Source organism: Meles meles, chromosome 16 (assembly GCF_922984935.1).
Source record: "Meles meles chromosome 16, mMelMel3.1 paternal haplotype, whole genome shotgun sequence".
Taxonomy (NCBI): Eukaryota; Metazoa; Chordata; class Mammalia; order Carnivora; family Mustelidae; genus Meles; species Meles meles.
The window spans coordinates 14,991,413-15,016,765 of NC_060081.1; the positions used below are offsets into that span (position 1 = coordinate 14,991,413).

At 47.5% G+C, this 25,353-nt stretch overlaps 1 protein-coding gene across 2 annotated transcripts in view; it reads left to right on the forward strand.

Annotated features, from left to right (window-relative positions):
* UXS1 (UDP-glucuronate decarboxylase 1) overlaps window positions 1-25,353 on the forward strand; it is a 90,190-nt gene that overhangs the window by 38,577 nt on the left and 26,260 nt on the right. For both annotated transcript variants that reach the window (XM_045981367.1, XM_045981369.1), the window contains exons 6-9: window positions 5,730-5,910; window positions 19,386-19,490; window positions 22,405-22,464; window positions 25,113-25,234. In XM_045981367.1, coding sequence (XP_045837323.1) covers window positions 5,730-5,910; window positions 19,386-19,490; window positions 22,405-22,464; window positions 25,113-25,234 — 468 coding nt within the window. The remainder of the gene's footprint in view (window positions 1-5,729; window positions 5,911-19,385; window positions 19,491-22,404; window positions 22,465-25,112; window positions 25,235-25,353) is intronic.

Sequence of the window (25,353 nt, forward strand, 5' to 3'; positions counted from 1 at the left end):
TTTTTCTCCTGTCTGCTTTCTGCGGGCCACTGCCGCAGTCATGAGCTCATAGCTTAAAACAACAGAAACTGAAATTCTGCCACTACTGGAAGCTGAAATTCTGATGTCAGGGTGTTGGCAGGGCCATGCTCTCCCTGAAGTTTCTAGAAGGAAGTCTGTTTCACGCCTTTCTCCTAGCTTCTGGTTGTTGCCACTGGTTCCTGGATTCCTTGTCTTGTAGAGACACATCCCTCCAGTCTTTGTGTCCATCATTACACGGTGTTCTCTCATGTATCTCATACTGGATCCACCGTTTACCCTACTCCAGCATGACCGGATCTCAACTGATTACATCTGCAGCCACTCTATTTCCAGATAAGGTCATGTTCTGAGATTCTAAGAAGGATACAACTTTTGTAGGGCAGTATTTAACCCAGTCCAACTGCTTCCAGAATTTCCTCTTTGTCTCTGAGTTTCGGCATTTTTAGGATGACCTCACTCCATGCATCTGTGTTTGCATTTATCCTGCTTGCATGGAGTTTGTGCAGCTTCTCGAGTGTGTACATTCATGTGTCCCGTGAGTCTGGGGAACTCTTCAGCCATTATTTCTTCAACTGTTTTTTCTGTTCCTCCCTTTCTTCCTTTCTGGTGCTCCCATTACATGCATCTTGGTGTGTTTGTTGGTGTCTCGTGCTGGTCTGAAGGGATCCACTTCCCTTTCTTTTTTCCCTCTGCTCTTCAGATTACACACACGCGTGATTTATCCTCAGCTTTGCTTTCCTCCTTCTGCCACATCCAATCAGTTGTTGACTCTCTATCATGAGTTTTTCAATACTTACCAACCCCCAAATCTCCATTTGTTTCTATTTTGTATTTTTTCTCGTTTTAGTCTTTGTTTACTTCTGGTTTCCTCCCATTCTCCCGAACTTCTTTATGCTGGCTGACTTGAGGACTGTTGAAGGTGACAGCTGGGCCCTGACATAGGCACTTTTTGTCACTTGGTGGTTTTCCTGGGTCCAGGTCCCTGGGTACTATTCTCCCCTTTCACCAAGCCTTGTTTTATCTCTTCTTGTTTATATACTTGTTTAGTGACTTGGCTGTTCTCCTTCAGTGATGTTTGCTCCCCTGGAGTACGGGACTCTGATGGTCGCTGCCCAGAGGCCACAGCCTTGGTGATGGAGACTGTCACCCTGGGATCCAGCGGTTCTAGCAGGCTCTTGTTGACCATCTCATAGCCTCATTGCTCTGTTAAGCTGTCTGTCTGTGTGGTGTCCCACTAAGCAGTAGGCCCCAGTAATTGCTATTTGAGCAAGCTGTGCTGTAACCAGTGCTTTGCATAAATTGCTTCTCAGTCTGATCCCGTTAAATTCTGGCCCCTTTGCAGCGGTAGATTTTTAGGCTGTCTTTGAGGTTTGCTCTGACCCCAAGAGGACTCTTGGGCCTGTCTTTCCCTGGCTCTCACTACTAAACTGGCTGGCCTGGGGCTAAGCTTGTCCTCCTAGAACTATCAGGCTCCTTTCTGTTGCTTACCACTTAAATCTCCAGGGTTTTTGAGATAACCTTTAGCCTTGAACTTCCCCACTCTCTCTTTCAAATTAAGTCTCTTTTTCTGGGGAGAGCTTTGGAATTCCTGTGTTTTTATTCACTGCATCATCCCCCAGGGGGAAACCTCTGAGCCAGGACTGTGGAGAGGAGGGAGTGACTGTCCCGCTTACAAGCAGCGGGCTGGCAGGAGCAGTACCGCTGGTCTTCTTGCCTTGCCTCTCTGGGCATGGAATCCACTCCGTCAGTGAGCCTGGGCAAGGGTGACCACAGGCCCATTACTTGAGTCACAGTGTGCCATGCCTGGAATAGAGCTTCTGCCGCGGGAGCGGGAGCTGGAGGAGGAAAGTCTCTCCTAATCACTTGGCTCACGCCTCACTAATTGAGCCTGTGTGGCTTAGTGGGGTGTGGGGGGGGGTGATGAGAAGTGTGGGTGGCCTGCCCCTATCTGGTGAGCACCATTGTTGTGGCCCCAGCTAAGGGCACCCACTCCGAGCTATGAGGTGAAGGGCAGAAGGTGGGACTGGGCGGTGGGTCCAGTGTCACTGATCCTGTTCTCACTGCATTTCAGCAGATTTCTCCTGCGAAAATGTTTCTTCATTCGCTGTGTACCCTTGGGACAATTTCCGGAGGCTTTAAACGGTTAGGCTTTTGAATTCTCACCAGTTACCTTTCCTTTGCTGGGGGGGGCAGGTCTGTGGAATGGCTCACGTTGCCATTCTATAAGAAGGGGGCGCCTGGGTGGCTCAGTGGGTTAAGCCGCTGCCTTCGGCTCAGGTCATGATCTCGGGGTCCTGGGATCGAGTCCCGCATCGGGCTCTCTGCTCAGCAGGGAGCCTGCTTCCCTCTCTCTCTCTCTGCCTGCCTCTCTGTCTACTTGTGATCTCTCTCTGTCAAATAAATAAATAAAATCTTAAAAAAAATTTAAAAAAAAAAAAAAGAAGTGTTTTATCTGTGACTTTGATATGTAAATGGTCGGTACACAAGATGGCTTTTTTGTTCTTTTGCCTGCTATTTCAGCTGTAGGACTGTGTATCCCAAACCCCCGAAGTACTAGTCTTGAATCCATATTAAACCGTGTATACCCATAATCTCCGTTTTCTTCTGGAAGTTACGTAAATCTCACCCTGAGCAGACTCTAACATCTGTTATATTTGTACGCCCATCTTTTGGGATTATTTCTACCATATCAAAAACGTGTAGGCACTTAGTGTGAATTGAGAAATACACCTGTGTCTTCAGCAGCAGAGAAAAATTAATTTTTCCAATCTTTCTGCTGCCACATGTCAGAATGATCAGAATATTTGATGCCCCCATTAACATATGAACCCTGCACAGCCTTGCAAGGATTATTATTATATCCCTGTGGGATCCTCTTGCCGTCAATGCCGGGTATTATTGAATTTATTTCACTTTTCACATCAGCACAATAAATGGGCTGAGCATCCTTCACTCCTCGGCCGTCTCATAGGTTAAGCCACATGTCAGAGTCATCTGGTGCCACGTTGTTGCTAAAACCCAAAGCCTTTTCAGTGGTTGTGGGGGCCTTGGCACAAAGGCGGGGTTTGTTACAAAGGCATTCTTCTTGCTGACTTTACCGAGCAGCCTGAGTTTGATTGCCGCCCTTGAACTGGACCAGGTTCTCGGCCTGTGAGCTCCCACAAGAGCGGGAAGTACGGGCAGTTGAGATGAGCTCATAACTGCAGAGCCATGCGAAGCTGCCTGGAGCCCATTCAGTTCCCCTGGAAGAGGTGTCTCCCGTCCTCTCTTCCCACTATCTTTTTGGGGGGTTAGCTCCTTGTTATTCAAAGGGTATTGCCTGGGTTTGGCGATTCGTTTTTCCGGGGTGTGCTTGTAAGTGATGAGATTCTGTCAGTTTCGTTTCTGTTTGAAATGCTTGCCTATTGGGCTGAACTTGATTAGCGAGAGACATTGTATAACCACCCAACTGTGTTCCATAAATCTTTAAGTGTTTTCGATAGAAAGCACTTGCTCAAGAAAAACAGTTCAGATGCATTTCAAGCAAGGCTGAGGTGCTTCCAGCACGTTTATGTTACCACTAAAACTAGCGAAATGTTGGAGGCAAGCGTGTATAATTTAGTATACTGCATTTCTGCTGGCTGTGAGTAGTTGCTCGGTTATTGTAGGTGTGGAGACAAAAGTTAGCATGCAACAGAACATCTCAGTTTAAGAAATATTTGCATGTAGAGATAGAGTTACATTAAGGAAGGTCAAATTTCTTTGAAAAGAGATGTAATTTTTTCTGATTTATGAACTGTGGAAGGTTTGGGAAAATGTAAGGAAATGAAAGCCAAATAAAATGAATGTTCACCCCTCAAGTTAAGCAGTCATAGAGCTAGATTTGGAATTCATGTGTTTTTCCTGAAAATTCTGCCTTCAGGTCATCGTTCAGGTATACAGGTGAGATGTAGGCAGGCTGAGGGTAAAGCATGACCCAGACAAATCTACGGGTAGTGGAGAGAATCTGAGATTAGGAAGACTGTGAGCTTATTTTGTCCTTACTAGTGATCTGGGGATCGTGGTCAGAAACTGTTCCCCTGGGTGTCTTGTTTCCTACTTGCGAAGCAGAGGATCCGGGAAACGGGGCTCTCCGTAAAGAATAAATACAGCTGTGGAACTCTGTGCAGCGCCAAGACCTTCCAGCCATCGCATAATCAGCCGTGATACAGCTGACCCTTGAACAACAGGGGTGAGAGGCGCTGACCCTCCGTCCCCCACTCCCCACACGTTGTCAAGAATCCGCCTGTAATTGACTCTTCTCCCGCTCTTGACTGGCCCGCTTACCCTAACACGGACAGTCCGTTCACACGTGCTCTGTGTGCTACGTGCATTACATATTTTGTTCTCACACGAGAATAAACTGGGGGAAGGAAAATGTTACAAAGAACATCGTGAGGAAGAGGAACTGCAGTCACAGTCCTGTCCTGTGTGTTTCAGCGCACAAATCAGCCTAAGAGTGGAGCCATGCAGTCCACACCCACAGTGTTCACGGCCCAGCTGTGTTTGTATTGCCATCAGAGCGTATGCAAATGTCCGATTGGTGTGGATGGGTTCTTCCGTGGCTAGCGTGACCCCTCCCTGTCCCCCAGAGGGTCCTCCTTCGCCCCGGGCTGCTTTGCTCTCACCCATAGTAAACATGTGACTTACTCAGATTGTATCTGCACTTCATGGCAAACTAAATGTTTTAAAACCAAACACCTAGGGTTTTAGGTGTTTTGTTTGTTTTTTGGTTTGGGGGAGTTTTTTTTTTTTCCGGTAAGAGCATTGGAAGAATTGGCTTTTTTTTCCTGGCATTAATTCTTTCAGTTTGGAACAGGAGGGTGAGGTGAGCCCAAGTTTTGATGGCAGAGAACAGAACAAGACAGAGAGGTGGTTTCCCATGGCTGCTCTGCTTTCTGGGTTCATTCTTCTCCTTCCTCCCTAGAAAGCCGTCTGCTTTTTCTGGCCCTCTCCACTTACACCATGTGATTTGAATAAAGCCTTTCTATCAGTTTAAACAGTGTTTTTCAGTCGTGATTGCCTCTTCATGTTGGTTGTGGCTCAGGTTTGGGAAGCACAGATCGCCAGCCCCCTGCCCCCTGCAGCGGCATCCTGTCCCCGTGGGGCCCGCCAGCAGATCTCACGCCGTGGTCGTGCTCCCGCTCAGACAGTGACCAATGGTTGAACTTAATCACCTAGAGCTCCGGTCTGCAAACTGTATCTATTTCTTATTCATTTGTTCCCACAAGCAGGTGGAAGAATAATCGTCTTTTTATGATTTTTTTGGTCCAGTTTTAAAAAACCACCAGTATGATTTGGCCCTTCACCGAATCTCTGCATGTTGCTAGTCACTTTTTTAAAAGAAAGTCATTCTGCAACTTTGCAGGAGTGGTGCTAGAATTATACAAGTGATGTTCAGTGTCTCTCCGTTATAAAATAAGAACTTTTTGGTGTAAAATTCTCTGTCAGAGGAGACATTTGGAAACTTGAAACTATTTTTCTGCACTGTTGACTGGGTGGTAGCTTCAGTGTTTGGGCTGCTTAGAAGTCAGTGGTAGTATGAGGACTGGTTCTGGAGGAAGAGCGAAGATGCTATCCGTAAACTCTTGGTGTCTTCTTCCTTGCTGTCCTCCCATGTTTTAAACTGTGACTGCTCCAAAGTCACCCTGTCCTCTTGTGCTTTCTCTGGGGACGCGGGGCGTGTGCAGATAACCGGAGGAGCGGGCTTCGTGGGCTCCCACCTCACCGACAAGCTCATGATGGACGGCCACGAGGTGACTGTGGTGGACAACTTCTTCACGGGCAGGAAGAGGAACGTGGAACATTGGATCGGCCATGAGAACTTCGAGCTCATTAACCACGACGTGGTGGAGCCGCTCTACATCGAAGGTGAGAGAAAGCAGCCACTGACTGCGCGTTGAGCCTGGTGCGTGGCCTCCCCAGAGTCGCCGGTCCCCAGCCGGAGCCTTTTGCCCTGACCACAGTGAGTGTGAGCTGTGGCTCATTTGTGAAATGGTCTTACTGGGTACAAGGCACTATCGTAGTTTCTGTGATAAAGAGCAGTGACGGCAGGGTGGGTATTTGACTGCACTGTCCCAGCGCTCCTGGCTCTGGGCATCATGGGCTATTCCAGAAGGGCTTGTGCAGTGCATGACCCTCCCCACTGCATAACACATCCGGGGCCTGCCCCACTTGTTGTGAAAATACTTCGAGCTTCCTACAGGGTGCTGGCTGGTGTGGACCGCTACTTACCAGTGAAATTCCACATCAGGAGTTTAAAGCCTCAGTAACTTTGCAACTTTCAAGGAGTCAGGGATTGGGGGCTGTAGTGGGTTGGATGGTGGTCCCCAAACAGATGTTTCCGTGTTTTAATCCCCGGAATCTGCGAATGTGAGCTTATGTGGGGGAAAAGGTCTTTGTGGATGTGACGAAATTAAGGCTCTTAAGACGAGATCAGCCTGGATGCCCCAGGTGAGCCATATTTCCAGTTGCAAGTGTCTTTATAAGGGACAGAATGGAGAAGCCACAGATGCCTGGGGAGAAGTGCAGGTCTCATGAACACCAGGGCTGAGATTGAGGCCACGCAGCCCCAGGTCAAGGACTGCCTACAAGGCAAGGAGGGATTCTCCCCTAGAGCCTTTGAGGGAAGCATGGCCTTGCCAACACCTTGTTTTCTAGAACTGTGAGAAAAGAAGTTTCTGGGGTTGTAGTTCACCTAGTGTGGGCCCTCAGCTACAACAGCCTCAGGAGGCTAGTGGGGGGTTGTCTGAGGTGTACTGATGAGGACCTCTACCAGGTGCTTGCTCAGCAGGCCTCTTGGGGTCACCAGCCTGCTTGTTCATTCTCACTGAAATCTGCCTGGAGTCCCAAGAGGTAAATGGTATCATCCTCCCGTGCGTATTTTTAGAAAACTGGCATTGGGTTGTGGTCTTCCCAAAGCCGTAGGGCTCTTAAGTGGTCAGGCCAGAACTCAGCCTCAGGTTTCAGGCTCCAGAATCATCACCTGGGCCTCCCCCTCCTGCATGGATGCTGTGGAGTTCTGCTCCTCTACATGGCCCGGTCATGGACATTTTCCCATGTCAGTACAAGGTATCTTGGAGGGACGGTAGAGTTGCTGAGCAGTGTTTATCGTATGGGTATGCTGTGCTTTATTTACTCCTATCCTTAAATGTTCTCCAGTGTTTTATTATAACTTGTCTTCCTCCGAATTTTATTTCCTTAATAAAAGACTTTGAATGTGAATTTTGCCAAATGCCATGTTCTCATTGTTCAGTGTTGTCTGTTTCACAAACACAGGAGTAGCACTGAGCATTATCTTCAAAAACTAACAAAATAGTTTGCTAATTTGATAGAAAACACACGGTTCTTTGACAAAAAAAGTTAGATTTTTTTCCTAACATGTTAAAATTCACAAAAAAAATCTAAATAGTTCTTTTACCTTTTTAAAAAAATTTGCTTTTCGTGGGAGTCTTCGTAAGAGGGATATTCATCATTTGGTATATATTTAACCTGTGCCCCTCCCCCAGTTCTGGCTTTAGCCTTCTAATCCTATTGAAATTTTATAATTACAGTCTCACCTGTGTATTTTCCCCGTTTGTTTTTCAGTTTCTTTTATGCTCTCAGTGTCCCAAGAATAGAGAAATACTGAGCTACAGTGTTTTTGTTTATGTGATTTTTTTTAAACATGTGATTATTTAATCTATCAGGGATTTATTTCAGGGTTAGTCTGTTTGTGAAGTGACCCAGATGATCTAAGTAGTAGATATATTGGCTCAGGTTCCCCCAGACTTGATCCTTGATTGTGGGTTTGCTGTGAGGGTAAATTGAGGTACCGCACGTGATAGGGCGCTCACAGGCAGAATTGCAGTGTGGGGAGTGTGGGAGTCTACGTGCTGCCGTGAAAGTCCTCGCTAGTAGAATTAAGGTCCTGAATCAGCGGGCAGCCGTAGGACACCGAGTTTACCTGGGATTCTGTGGGTGGGCCCACAGAATCACGAGTGTTGAAAAGCAGCAGCAATAGCGGCTGGAGGAGCTAATCAGAGGGATCTGGTAGCAGGGATGCCTCCAAGGCCGCGGCCGCTAGGGAAGTCAAGGGGATTCAAAGTGTGAGGAGGCCTTGACCCATGGCCTCTGGCTCTGAAAGTGGCATTGAGCCAGAGCCTGTGGGCAGCCTCTGGGAACTCCCAGCCCACGGCCAGCAGCAGGGAGATGGGGACCTCCATGCTGCAGCCTCATGGACCTGAATTTTGCCAACAGCTTGACTCACCCACCAACGGCAGGAACACAGCCCTGCTGACACCTGATTTCAGCCTGTGAGGGCAGAGAGCGAACCAGCTGGGCCGCACCGCGCTTGGCTTCTGATCTGTAGACCTGCTAGATTATCAATGGGCACTTTTTTTTTTTTTAATTTTAGCCTCTAAGTTTGTTAGGGCATCAGTAGAAAACTGCAGGGCTTTACACGGGGCTGGGCCCTCCTAAGTGCTCCCCAAATGATAGATGCTATTATTATCCCTCTTTCCCCTTTCTTTGCACATGGCAGTAAACGTTTGTGAAACAAAACTATTGATCACATAATCTCAGTACTCCTGAGAAACCAAAACTGGGGAAAGATGGTATGTTGGTAAATAAGTTATCTGCTTTGCCGCCGAGCTTTGGCACCAACACTACTGGAGACCGTTTCTCTGGCTTCTGGCAGGAGACTCCGCGTGGAGACACACGTGAACGTAGCGAATGGACTCACACAAGAAAGGGTTCACACTTCTGCCCTCTGCTGGTGGGGGGGGTGGCCCCGTGTGGGGGAGCAGAAGACATTCTCCACCTCCATAGTCTAAAGCAGTCTAAATAATCTAAAGCCTGTTTTTCACTTTGTCCGACCTTAGGTAAGATTCTTACACATGCCTGAGACAGCTCCCCACCCCCTCCCCGTCTCGTCACTCCCCCCACACAGTGCCCACCTGACTCAGCCCCGGACAGGGAGAAGAGCACCCATCACTGGATCCCACTCGTGGGTGCAGCTGCGCATCTCAGAGGTGGTGATCCTCCTCCCCTCACCGAAGCCAGGCACAGCATGAATTTAACCAGATGAACTCAGTTTGGTTTCCCCCTCCCCTCGGTGTTGTCACACAAAGGACGACATGATTTGGGGCACCCTTGAGTTGAGCTGTCCTCGCCTTGTGCTGACAGAGCCTGCCATAGTTCGCTTCCCTGTGAGTTTTTCCCTGATAAGTGTCAGCCTGTGCTCATCCTAAGGGGCATTACCATTTGGTGTATTGTGCACACCAGGCTTTCAGCCGCGATGAACGCGATGTCCTGCTGATGTGACAGAATCACTCTCCTCCGTGAGTGTATCTCTGTGAGTGAATCACAGTATGGACACCCCGTGTTCGGGTTCACTTCCTAGTGAAGGAACCCCCGCTTGATGTGGTATTGACGCCATAGCCCGAATGTTCTTCAGCTCTCAGAAGTCTTTTATGGGATTTGGTTTGGTTTCTTTGTTTTTCCGGGGCTGGCAAGTTGTCTGGGTTGTAACGGGGTAACAGTGGTGTCCCTTCATTTGGCATGTCCGTAGCAGGGCTTCATTCATTTTCCGTCCACACACAGTTCCTCCTCTTGTTATTTTCAAAGTGTAACCATTAAGTTTCAGAAGCAGAGGCATTAGCCATGTAACTGCTGTGGGAAATTAACTGTTGTCTGCCCTCGGGACGTGGTGGTGGCATTGGGAAGGGAGAAAGTGATTGCCAAACACCCGGGGTCGGGGCTGAGAGTGGGGTACTGGGGAACGCAGGGATAGCCACGTGGTCACGAATCATAAGACTGATGAAGACCAGCGGTGCTGGTGGCATTGGGGTTCTGTTAGAGGCCTCTGTGTCCCCCTGCTGCACTGTGGGGAAGGACTGTCGTTGCTTTGGAGGGAATTATAATACTGAAATAACAGAATCTGGTTTTATATTGCTTTAAAAGAACTCTGGATTTTACCAAATGAGACATTGAATTCAGTTGGTGAATCTCTGGAAGGAGCCAAGTTAATCCTTCCTCCCCATCTATTAAGGGTGCGGGGAAGTTTCAGACCAGCCAGGGTTGGGGGTAGTGGGGTGTGTTTGGGTTTTGTGAGGGAGATGCCAGGCCACGGAGATGGTGGAAAGGAGGCTCAGCGTTGGGGCAGCCCCTGGTTCCAGCCTGGAGGGCTGGCCGTCGGATGTCGGTGGCAGGCCGGCTCCCTGCCCATAAGGAAGCATGTCTAGAGGAGGAGTCCTGTGTTCCTGGAGGCAAGGATTAGGGATGCAGGACACTGAGTACTAACCCTGGAGGCTTTTTCAGAACAGAGCTGACTCTGCTAGGGGAGGATGGAGGTCTAGCCAATCCTTGACTTACAATGGTCAACTTAAACCATCTTCTGACTTTATAGTGGTGTGATAATAGTACACATTCACTGGAAACCGTACTTTGAATTTTTTTTTTTTTTTACAGATTTTATTTTTTTGAGTGGGGAGTGAGAGAGAGAGCATGTGTGCATGCATGAGTGGGGGAGGGGGAAGGAGCACAGGAGGAGGGAGAAGCAGACTCCCCCCTGAGCAGGGAGCTGATGTGCGACTCCCTCCCAGGACCTGGAGATCATGACCTGAGCGGAAGGCAGACACCCAACCTACTGAGCCACCTGGGTCCCATACTTCAAATTTTTAATCTGGATCTTATTCTGGGCTAGGGATATGCAGTCCTGTCCTCTTTTGATGCTGGGCAGTGGCAGGGGCTGCAGCTCCCAATCAGCCAGCGATCACAGGGGTTAACACCCTATACATTTACAACCATTCCATACCCAGTCCACCCTTCTGCTTTCAGTTTCAGTATAGTACTCGATGAGGTACATGGGATATTCAGCACTTTATCACAAAGTGAGCTTTGTATTAGAGAATTTTTGCACAACTGGAGGCTAATGGAAGTGTTCTGAGCACATGTAACACAGGCTAGGCTAAGCTATATGTTCAGGAGGTTATTTTATTAGCACTTGACCCTATGAATATAGTATAGTTTTATTACTGGGGAGTTTGCAGGTATGGGCCATGATGACCCCTCCTTGAGAAAACCGCCCCATATACACATCAAAGTCATTTTTGCTGTTGCCTTTGACTCATGTCCAGACTCCTGGTGTAGACAGCCTGGGCCCCTCCCAAGAGCTGTCCCAATTTACTTGTCTACCATCTGCCTTAGCAGGAATCTTAAAACCAGCATTTCTATAGAGGACAGAAAAAGACAGAGACACCCTTCGCATCATGGGGAGTCCATTCCTGGAACATGCAGTACCCGTGAGTACGAGGTGTCCAGGGCAATGAAAGCAGAAAATGACAATCATAAACACTTTGTGAATACTCACTGTGTTTCAGGCACGGTTCTAATCACTGCATATAATTAAGAGTTTGAATTCTTTCAGCGTCCGTGAGGTAGGCAGTTATAATCCTCGCATCGCAGGTGAGGGAACTCGTGCGTGGAGTCCTGTAACTTACCTTTTCTCAGGTGCAGGGATCCTGTGCAAGGCCAGGAGGGGCAGGAGGCTGGACTATCACATCCAGATGCCCGGGAGTGGACCGTGAATGGTGGCTAGTAACTGTGTTTGCCAGGAGCATTGGGTCCATGTTGATGTAGGTATTTGAGGAGCGCTATTCTGATTCAGAGATTTTTGTTGGATTATAATTTAGAATTCTTTTCCTCCTGTTCAGTTTGTTTTTTTTTTAATTTTTTGCAAATGTAAACATAAAATGCAGAGGCTGCAGATCTGATGTTCCCCCCTCCCCCCCCCCCCCATTGAACTTGGAGCCGTGGGGAATCCCTGCAGTGAGGCTCTGGCCCATAGGTGCTTTCTCGCCACGGTGTTATCACGGTGACCCCTGAGCACCTGGGGGGGATTCTGAGGCAGATGAGGGTGGCTGCCAGCTGCAGGAAATTGACCAGCAGCTGTGCTGACCAGAACTTTTGATCCTGGGGCTGAGCCAGACCTCTGGCATGTAGTCTTCCCTTTGCATTAAGTCAATATTATTTGATATGCAATCAAGGCAAAAATCCCACTCTTAGTTCTTCATGCTCAGAGAAATTGGGTCTTTACACTGAAAAGTCCTCTATCTTCCTAGACCCTGTTTTCCATCATAAATACCAGCGTTCGAGACAAGGGCCTGGCCGCACATTCCACGTGGCACAGAGGGACATCTTGTCCAGTGTTTATGCCAGGGCTCTGGTCTGGACTGTGGGGAAAGAACGTATATAAACAGGAGTGTCTTTAGGCTAGGATTTTACTGTATGCTAAATAATCACCATATTCACAGTAAGAACCAACCTTTTATGTATTTTCAAAGCTTCAGGGTGCAACTCCTTGATGGCTATCTTACCAGTTTAGCAAGGTGTGACTCCGGCACAGGGAAGCAGTCGGACACAGGCTACACTAAGAACTTATATTTAAAAAGAAGAAAGAAAGAAAAATCACAGGGAGATGAGAAGATTCAGTTGGCTTTTATGTGGATTTCCCCTTTGATAGGAGATTGCACTTGATTTCTTAAAAATTTTTATTTATGTATTTTTTAAGATGTCCTTTATGAGCGAGAGAGAGGGGGGAGCATGAGCAGGGGGAGCGGCAGGCAGAGGGAGAAGCAGTCTGCCGTGGATCCCAGGACCCCGAGACCATGACCCTAGTCAAAGACAGACGTTTAACCCTCTGAGCCTTCCAGGTGCCCCTACCCTTGATTTTTTTTGATGGAGTCTGAACAACGATTTTGAGTGATCTCGAGTTGTTCAATTTTGACACCTTTGTCCTTCTATATTTAAGTATCATTGGCATGTTTTCCAGGCACAGTGAAATTCATCCTGAACACCTGTGGGCATTTGGTGCGTGGTTAGTGTAGCTGCAGGGTCGTTGTTTTCAGGATTCTCGGTGGGACTGAGCGCGCCTCAGCTGTACCCCACCCCTTGCCCATCCTCTTCCCAGCATAAAAATAACGTCCTGTGTTCTGGCAGGAAGGCTGTTTTGGACCTACTTCAGGAAATTCTGTGAAAAAGGAAAACACTAGTTTGCTTTACTATTTCCCTTCCTTGATCATTAATTCGAGCTCTTTTAGGGCTTATTGCTTAGGTCCTGTTTTTCTGGTGATGATTACAGCATATGGGCCTTGTGAATGTTTCGGGGTCACAGGAGGGTCACCGGTGGACACAGCTCCAGCGAATGAATGGCTCTGCTTTTCTTTCTCCTGTTGTCTTCCTCTCCCTCCCTTCAACTTAGATTTTTGGATGTCATGCTCATTTTTGGTGTATGTTTCTTATGATGAAATGGACATCTTTTGAGGGCTTTATTCCCCCTCCACTGTGAGGGTTAGCTTTGCTGCTGTATTATTATTAATATCTCTCAGTATTTTTGCAGCACTTCTCATTCTGATTATTTACACTCCTCCTAAATCTCTCCCCCCCTCCCCCCCCCACTCTCCTCTTCACAATTACTAACCCAAATAATTACTCAACAGCCTCTGTTGCTTGGTCCTTTTTAGGACAGGAACCGGAGTTAGAGTCATTAATTCTCCCGGCAGAACACATTCTCGTGGGAAAGAGGAGCTATTGGAAATACTAATTTTCATTAGACTTCAGATTCTTCTTGTTTTTTTTTTTTTTTTTTAAGATTTTATTTGTCAGAGCGAGAGAGAGAGAGGGCACAACAGGGAGAGCAGCAGGCAGAGGAAGAAGCAGGCTCCCTGCCCATGTGGCACTCGATCCCAGGACCCCGAGATCATGTTCTGAGCCAGCGGTGGACACTTAACCGACTGAGCCACCCAGGCGTCCCAGACTTCAGGTTCTTCTTAAACACGATGCATCAGCGTTGCTACTTAGACCGTGTGACATAGTTTTTACGGCACATCTTAGCCTTTCCAGGTGGGATGACCAGGAAGCTGCAGTCAGGCTGAACCACAGATGTGAAAACAACAACAAACCAGATGCAAAGCCTTTTGGATGAACAGGCCCCAGTCTCTGGGTCGGCTCTTCACCCAGCTCACTTTTAGTGAGCACAGTTCCAAAACCGGCCGCGGCAGGGGATTGGTTTTCCATCACAGATCCCCAATCCTGTCTAGCCCTTCTGAAGCATGAGATCTGTCCAGGAGTCTGCATTTATGTGTGTGCATGGGTGACGAGGTGGGGGCACCTTCCTGCAGAGAGCAAAGCCATGTGGAGAGCCTAAGGAAGAAGGATCGCTTGTTCTCAGTGACTATCATCTGGTGAGGAGGGCATGCCAGCGGCTCTAGCGGGACAAGGCAGAATGTGGGAATTAGCCGGCGGTGGGGCAGCAGATGGGGAGGGTGATTATCCCAGATCAGGGCATACAAGAGGCCTCCCCCCACAGGCCAACTTCTGAATTGAGCCTTGAGGGAGAAAGTGTGGACTCCTGTATAGGCAAAGAAGACAGTGAGGAGGTTGGAAGTGTTCGTGCCTTTTGCTTGGTGTTGGACTTGTGAGGGACGAGCTCTTTGGTCCCCTTTTTCTCTAGTCTCTGAGGCACTGACTTTCTTCGCTGCAGGTCTTGTCACCTCCAGAGTAAAAACAGTGCTAAGTGATTTGTTCTGTGAGGTCACAACCCGTACCCTTGATTTAAATGGTCTTTGGGAAGAAGGGAGTCAGCTCCAGGGGCCAGGCACACTGGCCGTGTGCTCTCCTGGGTGGCGCTCAGCTCTGAAGGCCTGGCCAGGTTTAGTCCGTGGTGGATCTGGCCCCCTCCTGCTTGGGAGCAGCACTGGGGTGCAATGAGGGGTTTTCCAGAGAGAAGGTGCAACGTGTGCATGTGGAGTTGGTGGGCTGCTCCGTACACCTGTTGTCCTTGAACTCAGAAGCAGGTGAGCAGGGATAGACCCATGCTCTTACCGGTCCTGTCTGTAAGCTGCGCAGAGGGTAACACAGCCTAAGAAGGGTGGCTTTCTGTGACACCTGGCTTGTTAACTTATACCTCACACAATAAACTTTTTGTTTGCTTTTTATTTTTAGCAGTGGTCCAATTCAGAATGACTTGGATGGAGGGCGGTCAGAAAGCATTCACAGGACTTTCCTCTCATTAAGATAGAGACTCTTAATGAATTTCCATGTTAAGACTATAAACAATGTCAAAAGGTTTTGGGTTTTCTTAGTTTTCTCGAAGAAAGATTAGCCTTTCAAAAGTATGGGTTCTGTTTTTCGATTAGTAGTTTTCAAATGTGGCTTTAAAATGTGTGTGTGTGTGTGTGTATACATACACACAAATCTATATATACATATATATATGTCCAGAGTCTCCCCACCGGGAGTGTCTGTATCTGGATGCCAGGAGTCCAGGTAACCCCCCTTCAGAAGCCTCACGGGGTAACTGCTATATAACAAGGACTGATTGAGGACCTTGAATGACTGGCTCAGGAGCCTGATGTTAGCTCTTAGATTCCCGGGGTAGAGAAAGGGAGGAGAACAGATACATAAACCCAGACCATTCATTTTGGCTTCAGCCTCAGTAAAAGTCACACCCTTTTTCCACTAATACTCTTTTCATCTGCTTTTACTGCTCATGAGTATCTTACTTTGTTTTGCTGTCCTAACCATTTTCAGTTGTATTAGCCAGTCCTGTTAAAACACACTTTGTTAGAACTGATATCTGGAACTTTTTCACCTACAAAACTGAAACTCTGTACCCATTGAACAATAATGCTCCTCCCCCAGGCCCTGGGACCAGTGATCTATCTTCCGTCTCTGAGTTTGATGACTCTAGGTAGCTCATACAAGTGGAATCCTACAGGATTTGTCTTTTTGTGACTGGCTTATTTCACTTAGTGTCACGTCCTCAAAGTACATCCCTGTTGTAGTATGTGACAGAGTTTTTTTTTTTTTTCATTTTAAGGTTGAATAACATTTCACTGTGTGTGTGTGTATGTGTACACACACACGCACTGTATTTTGTTTATCTGTTAATCTGTCTGTCCATGGACACCTGGGTTGCTTCCACTGGGTAGCTATTGTGGATAGGGCTGCTATGAATATGACTGCACAAATATCTCTTGGAGACCCTGCTTTCACTTCTTGGAGGTTATGTACCCACAAGTGGGATTCCTGCTCTACGTTAATTCTATTTTTAGTACTTTGAGGAATCATCATACTGTTTTCCATAGTGATTGCTCAATTTTATGTCACCCCTGAAGTGCGCCAAAGTTCCACTTTGTCCATATCCTTTATAGCACCTGCTATTTTGTGTTTTCTTTTTTTTTTTTTCTTAACACTAGCCATCCCAGTGGGTGTGAAGTGATACCTCACTGAGTTTTGATTTGCCTTTCTCTAATGATTGGTGATGTTGAGCTTCTTTTCATGTGCTTGTTGGCTATTTGTGTTTCATCTTTGGAGAAATTACTCATTCGAGTGCTGTGCCATTTTTTGAGTTCTTCGATTCTGTTGTTGATTTGTAGGAGCTCTTTATATCTTCTGGATATTAACACCTTCTCATATATATGACTTGTAAATATTTTCTCCCATTGTGTAATTTGCCTTCTTACTGTTGATTGTGTCTTTTGATACTGTCAGAAAAGTTTTTAAACTTGACGAAGTTCCATTTTTCTATTTTTGCTTTTATTGTCTTTGCTTTCGGTGTCACATCCAAGAAATCTTTACCAAATCCAATGTCCTGCAGCTTTTTCCCTGTTTCCTTCTTAGAGTTTTATTATTTTAGGTGTAACATTTAGGTCTTTTTTCTATTTTAAGTTAATTTTTGTGTGTATTGTAAGATAAGGATGTAACTTTTTTCTTTTGCATATAGTCAGTTTTCCCAGCACTATTTGTTAAAGAGAGTGTTATTTTTCTTCACTGAATGGCTTGGTATCCTTGTAGATCATTGACTCATGTACACAGGATCTGTTTCTAGACTCCATATCCTTTTCCATTAGTCTCTGTGTCTATCTTTATGCCAGTAACACACTGCTTTGATTACTGTAGCTTGGTATTGTTTTGAAATCAGGAAATGTAAGTCTTCCCACTTTGTTCTTTTTCAAAATTGTTTTGACTAGTCAGAGTCCCTTGAATTCCATATGGATTTCAGGATGATTTCTTTCTTTCTTTTTTTTTTTTTTTAAATGTTTCTACAGAAATCACTGTTTGAGGTTTTGGTAGAAGACTTTTCAAAGCAATCACTTCAGGAGTTGGCCTGAATAGTCTTATCCCAAAAAACCCTCATAAATATCTAGAAGATGAGACCTACAGTCTTTTACAGATTGTTCTTGCCTCCCTTGAGAAATGGTCACGGCATAGGAAAAACCATTACCAGGTTGTTCCATGAGCCTGTTCCATGAGCTACCTAGAATCCCTTCCCAAAGACAGTATCTGCTAGATAGAACCATCTGTCTTGCCCCTTGTCCTCATCTTTGTGGCTCATGTGTACTGAGCCTCCCAGTTGTGTTGGCTTGAAAGACTGAAATAATTAGCATGAATTAAGTGGAGACCAAGCTCACAGCCTAGAATATCGTGCTTCTATGTTGAGTGACCACTTCTATCCCTCATCTGAGGATAAGAACCTGCCATCTGGCCCTTACCCCTGAGTGGGAGAGTATGTCAGAAGCCACTCCACCGCCCCCAGAAGGTACTGCAGTGATTTCCATGCCATCCTGGGCATGATGGTAGATTTTCAGTGGGGGTGATGTGGTGAGCGGATGTGGTTATGGAGGTTGGACATTTTGGGAAGGGAGGGGATGTTCTGAGAAAGTTCTGTTGGAGAATTCACCATGGGGACTGTTTTTCCCCATTGGCCTGTTTTGCCTGTCGTTTCTGAAACCCAACCCCTAACATGCCATTACCTAAAAGCAGTGGTGCCTGGCTGGGAAGATGGTGGGAGGCCAGGGAAGTCCCCCCAGGCCCTCTTGCATGGGGGCTGAGGCCGTGTACAAGGAGGGTTCATTTTGGCAGCAGCGTCTCTCTCGGATCCCCCATCCTTTGGCTCTCTGAGATGGTGATGATGTTTTTACTCACCCAAGCTGAAGTGGAATGTTGTGCATGGCACAGAATCATTTGTCTGCAGGGATGGCCTTCCTAGATGTGCTTCTTCATCCCTGCTATTTCACAGGGAGACGTTGCTTCCCAGGAGCCTCTCTCCTCTATGGCCAGTGCTGTCTGACCCTGGAGAACAAGGGTTGGGGATGGCTCCCAGCGAACTCCTGTGCAGGAGGGGAATTGTGGAGAACCCAGTCCTTTTGCCATCTACAGCCTTAAAAACCACTCTCCCGATCTAGCTCTACTGATGGCAGTACCGTGTAATGCTCAAAAAGCTCTGGGTTTGGATGCCTGTTGAACTGGGTTCAAATCCAGACATTGTCATTATTCAGCTGCTCCACCTGCAAGCTTCTTAATCTCTTGTGTAGAACAGGAATAATGGCACTTTACCCTCAAAGTCATGATAATAATTATGATGCATTATCTGCTGCTTGGTGTTGGTTGTCAAAATCTGTGTCTTCAAAATGTCTCCTGCTCGGAACTCCGCAGTCTTCATTATCGGCGCCAAGTCCATACTCTACTCTGGTATTTAAAGTCTCATACGCTGTTGCCATACCAAACTTGTTACTTAGACCTTTCAGAGCCTCTGCAGAAATTCTTGTCCTTTCCCGTCCCTGGTGCACAGCACCCTCATTCCCAAGTAGCCTGAGCATGACTGAGCTCCTAGCTCATCTCTCCCCACAGCTGGGTCCACCTAGAGGCCAGACCCCTCGCCCAGTCACCTTCATCAGATCAGGATCCTCCAGAGCTGGAGTTTGTCATTGTATCTCCGCCTGTTTCCTTCCTGAGATAGGCAGGCGTTTGATGCCTGAAGTCTTTTTCTCAGCCTTGGTCTCCAGGGTGTCTCTTTGCTCATGAGCCACTGAGCAGATCCTCAATAAATAATGTCAGTGAAAACAAAAAAAACAACCCTCCAACTGTCATCTCAGGGTCCGGTTTTATGCACACAAAATATGTGAGAACCAGGCAACTAAAGCATATTTTAGTGCTTTTATGTCAGATTGGCTTCACAAATTAAAAACCTCATTTGCTTTAGATAGTCGTGCTTCATTCAGTGTCTGGAAAATCGGTCTTCCTTCCTATTTTTGTGCTGTCTGGGTCAGATCTCAGCAACAGTCAACTTAGTAATCAGATTGCCTCTGATCAGAAGAGAATAGGCCCAGACAGACTTTTTGTCTTTGTTTAAAGTTCTTCTAATTACAAAAGCAGGTTCGTTTTTATGAAGAATGAAAGAGTAACAATGACAACTTAAGTGAAAAATAGTGAAACGCCTCTGTTGTATAGCCCGATTCTTCGGCGTCAGAATGTTTTTAGTGTTTTCCTTGGAAATCACAGACTTCCGGTTTTGTTTCCTTTAGTTGACCAGATATACCACCTGGCCTCTCCAGCTTCCCCTCCAAACTACATGTATAATCCCATCAAGACCCTGAAGACCAATACCATCGGGACACTAAACATGCTAGGTAAGTTGTCCTTTCCTTATTTTGCAGCGCTTGCTAGGAATGTTCTAGACAATTCCACGCATAGGTCATTGACATTCTGTCAGTTTGCTCTTGGTCTGTAGACCCCTTCCTCATCCCCTGTCCATGCTCTTTCAGAGTGCCTTATGAGCCAGGGGACACAGTCATCCTAGTAAGCAGTCTGCATGGCCTCAGTTAAATCCCCTGGGAGTGACCACCGGTCACTGTGACCACGCATCCTTCTTCCCTTTCCCCTGTGACACGGTGTGTGGGCCTCGGGGCTGGAAGAGGCACTGGCAACTGTGACCCAGGGTTGGGCCGCTGTGGACTGCACACACCGGGGTGTCAGGAGCGCTTCTGGGAGGAATAAAAGACTAGCCGACATGGTGGGGCTGGCCAAGCTGAGTCCCCGCGTCTAGACCAAACTGCGGGGTTCACTTTGAAGGCGAAAGGTGACAGCATGAACACCGTAAAGGTGGCCGCCTGTGCGCGTTCACAAACAACACGCCTCAGATTTATAGCTGTGGTGACCCATACCTATTAATGCTTAAATTAGAGACATCTGAAGTTTGACACGGGTCTCAAAAGCTAGGGGTCTGATGAGTTGCAAAGGAGAAAAAAGGAACCACTTTTCTAAAATGTCAAGTGGAGATGGATTTAATTATGGGAACATTTAAAAGAGCTTCTATAAGTGGATTTTGGGAAATACAGCACTAAATTTTAAGTCGAGGAAGCCTGAAGACAAGGGATTGAAAGGGCAGCTGGAGATTGGTTTTTTGATCTCTCAGACTAAACATTCTGGGGGGTCAAGCTCTGCGTGAAGTAAAATGATTCATTTCCCTAGTCTAGAAAGGGCATTTGTTCTCCTCTTTGTTGCGACCTGCCCTGGCCACCAGAGGAAACAGAGTCCCACTTTGGCTCAGAGCTAAGATGTTGGGAAAGCTGCTTGCTGCCCATTCTTGCCTCCGCCGGCTCCTGCCCCTGCCCACACTCTCTGGCTCCCCCAGCTGCCTCCTTCTTACCCCAGCTAGATGCCACAGGGGAGAGGCCTCGAAGCCCTGGCTGTTTAAGAAGATGGTATTCATGGAGCAATCACTGTGCCTGAGGCACTGTCCTGTCCTCCGATAAGGATCATCCTCAGGCTATTCTGCCAGGGAACTTGGCCTTGGCATTTCCTGGAGGAGGTGATATGGGGACCAGGCACCAGTGGCATGGAGGAGGAAGGGACCTTTCCAGGGAAGAGTTCCAGGCAGAAGAGACCCTTGAGCCATGGCTGAGATTGGACTTGGAAGTCTGGAAGGAAGGGTAAACTCCTTTCAGGAACAACAGGGACAAAAGCCGAGGTCGGTCCTGCTAGGCTGCAGAGACCCAAGCAGAACTTCATATCCTGAATGGAGAGAGAGACACTGTCATTAATCATTTCGCACTTGAGAAAAGATGTAGTGAACCCCACGCGCCCCCTTCCTGGTGGGCCCCTTCCCCTTCTGCAGCTCCCTACTTCCCCTGGGCCTGCACTCAGCTTCTTCAGGGTGAGACTCCTTTGTCTGGTCTCTGCATAAACATCTGCGCACTCCAGCAGGGCACATGGGCTCCCCTGGGTCCGCCGGCAAGGGGTCCTCGTGGTGATGGCGATGTCTGTGTCCTGAGTGTCTGCGTCGCTGTCATGGTTGTGATACCTTACACTAGTACTGCAGGTTTTTACCGCTGGAGCGGGGCACAGTACAGGGTACACGGTAGAGGGTCCTCTGTATTGCTTTGTATGACTACATGGATCTGTAGTTATCTCAGAAGTTTATCACCAAAAAACAAAACACCCAGCTCGGACCCTTTCCTTTTGAAACTCCTGTCATCATGGTATAAATTATAAAGCCTATACATTGCATATCGTGCTCCGTTCCTCTAACATTTTTTATTCCACTGCACTGTGGCATCTGCACAGATGATCTCCAGATCCTTACTGCCCGGCAGCCCAATTCTCTTTTTCCTGTTGCTCGTCTTCTGTCCTCACAGCTCCTTAACTTCCCTCACCCAGTGCTCCCACACCCGCCGCCCTGGGCCCTGCACGGTGGGGCCTTTCTAGGTTGCCAGCCACCTCTCGCAGTGTTTGCAGGTGGCGTGTGCATGCCCAGCCTTTCACAAGCAGCTCCGCGTGCAGCGCAGCTGGCCCCTCGGTCTGGTGATGTCTGTGCACACAGGCTCCCTGGGGGAGTACATTCGAGAGGCCCCGGGTTAAGCAAAGGTCAGTGGGTTTCTTTGACTCAGGGCAGCTGTGAGCCTCTGAGGAACTGCTTAACATTGGGAGTTTGTGTCTGGAGGACTTTCCATACTTACATGACCACCATAGAGCACGATGTTCTAGCCTGTTCTCCCCACAGGGGTCTCACGCAGGACACAGTTCAAAGCTGGACACAGGAATGTGGAAACTTGCTTTGGAGAAGGAGCCATTGACGCTCAGCCTCAAAAGAGGCAGGAGGACAGGCTAGAGGGGCCGCGGGGTGGGGAGACTGGCTCGGGCATCCTTGGGTGCCTGGTGACCTGTTGAAGTGGCAGGTGGACCAACTTGCAGGGGGACAGTGGAAGTGAGGGTGCAAAAGGCCTTGCCTTCTGCCTATCAGTGGGAACCTTGAATCCCCACCTTCCCAAACCAATAGACTCATTTTTGGCCCTGCCTCCATTTACCACTATCCGACTAAATACTGTGCTTCTCAGGGTTTATTTGCATTTTTCTTAGTTTTTTTTTTTTATTTTGGTGCCAATGTAGGTGCAATATGAGGGGATGGTTCACAGTGCACAAATGATTAGATACGATTCCTACTAAAAAATTGCATAAATTGGCTACAAAAATGAGCAGGCCCATGTCATCCCCTCGTTTCCCCAAAGCTGACAGCCTCTCTGATTGTATCTTTGCTTTCTGTAGGACTGGCCAAACGAGTCGGTGCTCGTCTGCTGCTGGCCTCCACCTCGGAGGTGTATGGAGGTGAGTGGTGGGGCCCCACAGGGGCACTGGCTCTGGGCCCACAGGGCTGCCCTTAGGTGAAGAAGGAAGCAAAAATGAGTCCAGTCTTCCGCTGTAAGAAGGCCCCGTCTGCTCTCCCTGTTGGTGCGCAAGGCAGTGGAGAGACTTCCCAGCTCAGCCATCCATGTCTGCTCTCAGTGGGCTGAACCCCTTTTCCTCCTGCGGAAGAACACTCTCAGAGGACCCCATCCTGTCCCCCGGCCATTAAGGCCCCACCATGGACGAACCCACCAAAGTATTTTTCCCAGTCTGCTCTGAAAGGACCCCAGAGATCACAGGTCAGGGATTTCTTTTGCCAGTTGGTTTAGCTGATCCCTGTTCTTCTTCGGTGTGAGCAGTGGGTGTGGTGAGCCTGACCCACCAAGAACCCCCCGAGGTTGGCCTTCGCTCACTTGGCACAGAGAGAGGTGCTGATTGCCTGACCTGTTGTATAGTGATTTCTGGAACAGTTCTTAAGTAGGTAGTGCCAGAAAACTCCTGAGTGTGTTTTGCCAACCTGTAGCACCTCCCCAGCCGTGAGGCCTGTGAAGGTGGCCAGCATTCGGACCGGGGCGAGGGCTGCGGTGCGGTTCATGTTGATTTCTGTTCGGCCCCAGACCAGCTGCTGCAGCATCGTGGAGAACTGCTCAGTTGACGCAGTGGAAGCTGGACTCTGACATGGTGTAATTCTTCTGCTGCGCATCGTTATTCTGGGTGGAGAAGTGAGGAAGTCGGGACAAAATAGCAAGAGATGTGTGTTGGTTTTTTAAATAACGGAATCAAGTAAAAAAAAAATTATAGAAACAGAAATTCTGCTAAGTGCAGTTCTAGTCTTTGTAATCCCTGTGAAAAGGGACAGCATCCTCCACTCTGAAATCTGGGCAGTTAAAAGCAGCCGCCGCCAACCTGTTCGCCCCATTGATTTTGGAAAGGTATTGAGTGGACTTGCATTCCGCCTTTCTGTTCTTCCCAGAGCCAGACTTCCCAAGGGATTGGTGTGTTTCCCTTTATAGAGCATGGGAGGATTCGCCTTTGCCTCCTGTGTCACAAGAGGAGTGGTGTGGATACAGTTCCAAGGGCTGAAGCTTTTTAAATGGCTCAAATATGAAGGTACTCCTCTTATTGGCCCAAGAGGACACAGTGGCATGTTTTCCATGTCCAGCCTTCTTCCTCATTTATTATCTGCATATTTGATGACACCTTGTGTTCCTTAAGGTTCTTAAATGACCCCAGGGTGTAACTGGCCGGCTCTGGGGTTTGATCAGTGCAGTAAATGGACGCATCGTGGAATGGGGGCTTGGTGGGTTAGCCTCACAACATGCTGAGAAATTGGAAATCAGCTTTGACTCTAGATCTTTTATAACGACAATGTGGGGACTTTATAAAACCATCTCTTTAACCTTGAGCATCTGGACACCTCAGCCCGGGGGTGCCCATCGAGGGGCAGAGGCAGGGGTGTGTCTGATCTTCTGTTTCTTGCCATTTGCTAAATTTAGGATGGTCTCTTTGGAGTCTAGGAGGCCCAGTTCTTGTCAGAAATCCCCAGAAAAGGTCTGCTCTCCATCATCTGTTACATCTGTGTGAAATTAAGTCACTGGTTTTCTTCTCTGGGGAAATATTCCCCATGGATCCTCCCTCTGATCCCGCAGGAAAACTATGCCCCCTTCTTAAGAGAATTTTAAACCACAGCAGCGGCTAGAGAGGTCTGAATCTGTGCCTCGATGCCATCACACTGCAGGGGGCTGGCTGGCTCGGGCATCTCTGCGTTTACGTCTCTGGCCTGCGTGGGTCCTGTTGTCCCCATGAGCTGTAGTCAGATTTTGGCTTTAAGATTAGCAAGAACTGAATGTATAATGTAGAGTCCCTGTACATTGTCCAGATTTCTTGGCAAAGAATTGTACATTTAAACTGTGGCCGTATGTACCATATACGTTAGGTTTTAATTCACATTCCAAAAATATACTTGGTTACAAAGGAATTTGTTACTAGATTTCTTTAAATAGTCTCTTCCCTTGGCACATTGTAAAATGGGATTGACTTACACACCAGAAAGACAGGAATTGGGAAATATAAAATGTATGCTAAAGGAACAGGCAGCCCTTACTGGCACTCTGTCCTTCTACCTACATTGACCCGGGTACTAATCGTCTCACTGAGGTTCTCCGTGAGCTTCTCAAGTTTGTTCTTGGGTTATTGGCACATGGGAAAGTCCTTGTGTTCTGCAGAGATGCTCTTAAAATCATTTCAATAAGTACATGCTTTACTATAATTATGTATTTTATAAATATAAAGTGGAACCATATATCCCTTCACATAGATTACATTTAATTATAGTCTTGTTAAATGTTAAGAACAATTTACAGGAGGGAGGAGAAGCTTGAATTTGAGAGATCTTGGTCTTTTAATTTATTTTTTTTCCATGTAAAACACCATCCTTAGTTAATATGAGAGGTAAGAGCAGCATGTCACTCTGGAACTTGGGAGAATGGACTATCCCACACTGATAGGTATCTCCCCATCTGTAAATGTTTACCTTGGTCTTTCTAGAACAATCTTGAGCATCATAAATATTCTTCGTTGAGAATGCATATGAACCTGATGAACACAGTCTCACTTTTCCATACTCCTAGATCCTGAAGTCCACCCTCAGAGTGAGGATTACTGGGGCCACGTAAATCCAATCGGACCCCGAGCCTGCTACGATGAAGGGAAGCGCGTTGCCGAGACCATGTGCTATGCCTACATGAAGCAGGTATTGAACCGGGTTCTGGGGGCTTGGGGTGTAGACGCGCGGAACGCCTGTTCCATCAAACGCAGAGCGGCCATATGGCAATGAAATGCCGTGATTAAGTCCGCCTGACAGTGGTGACT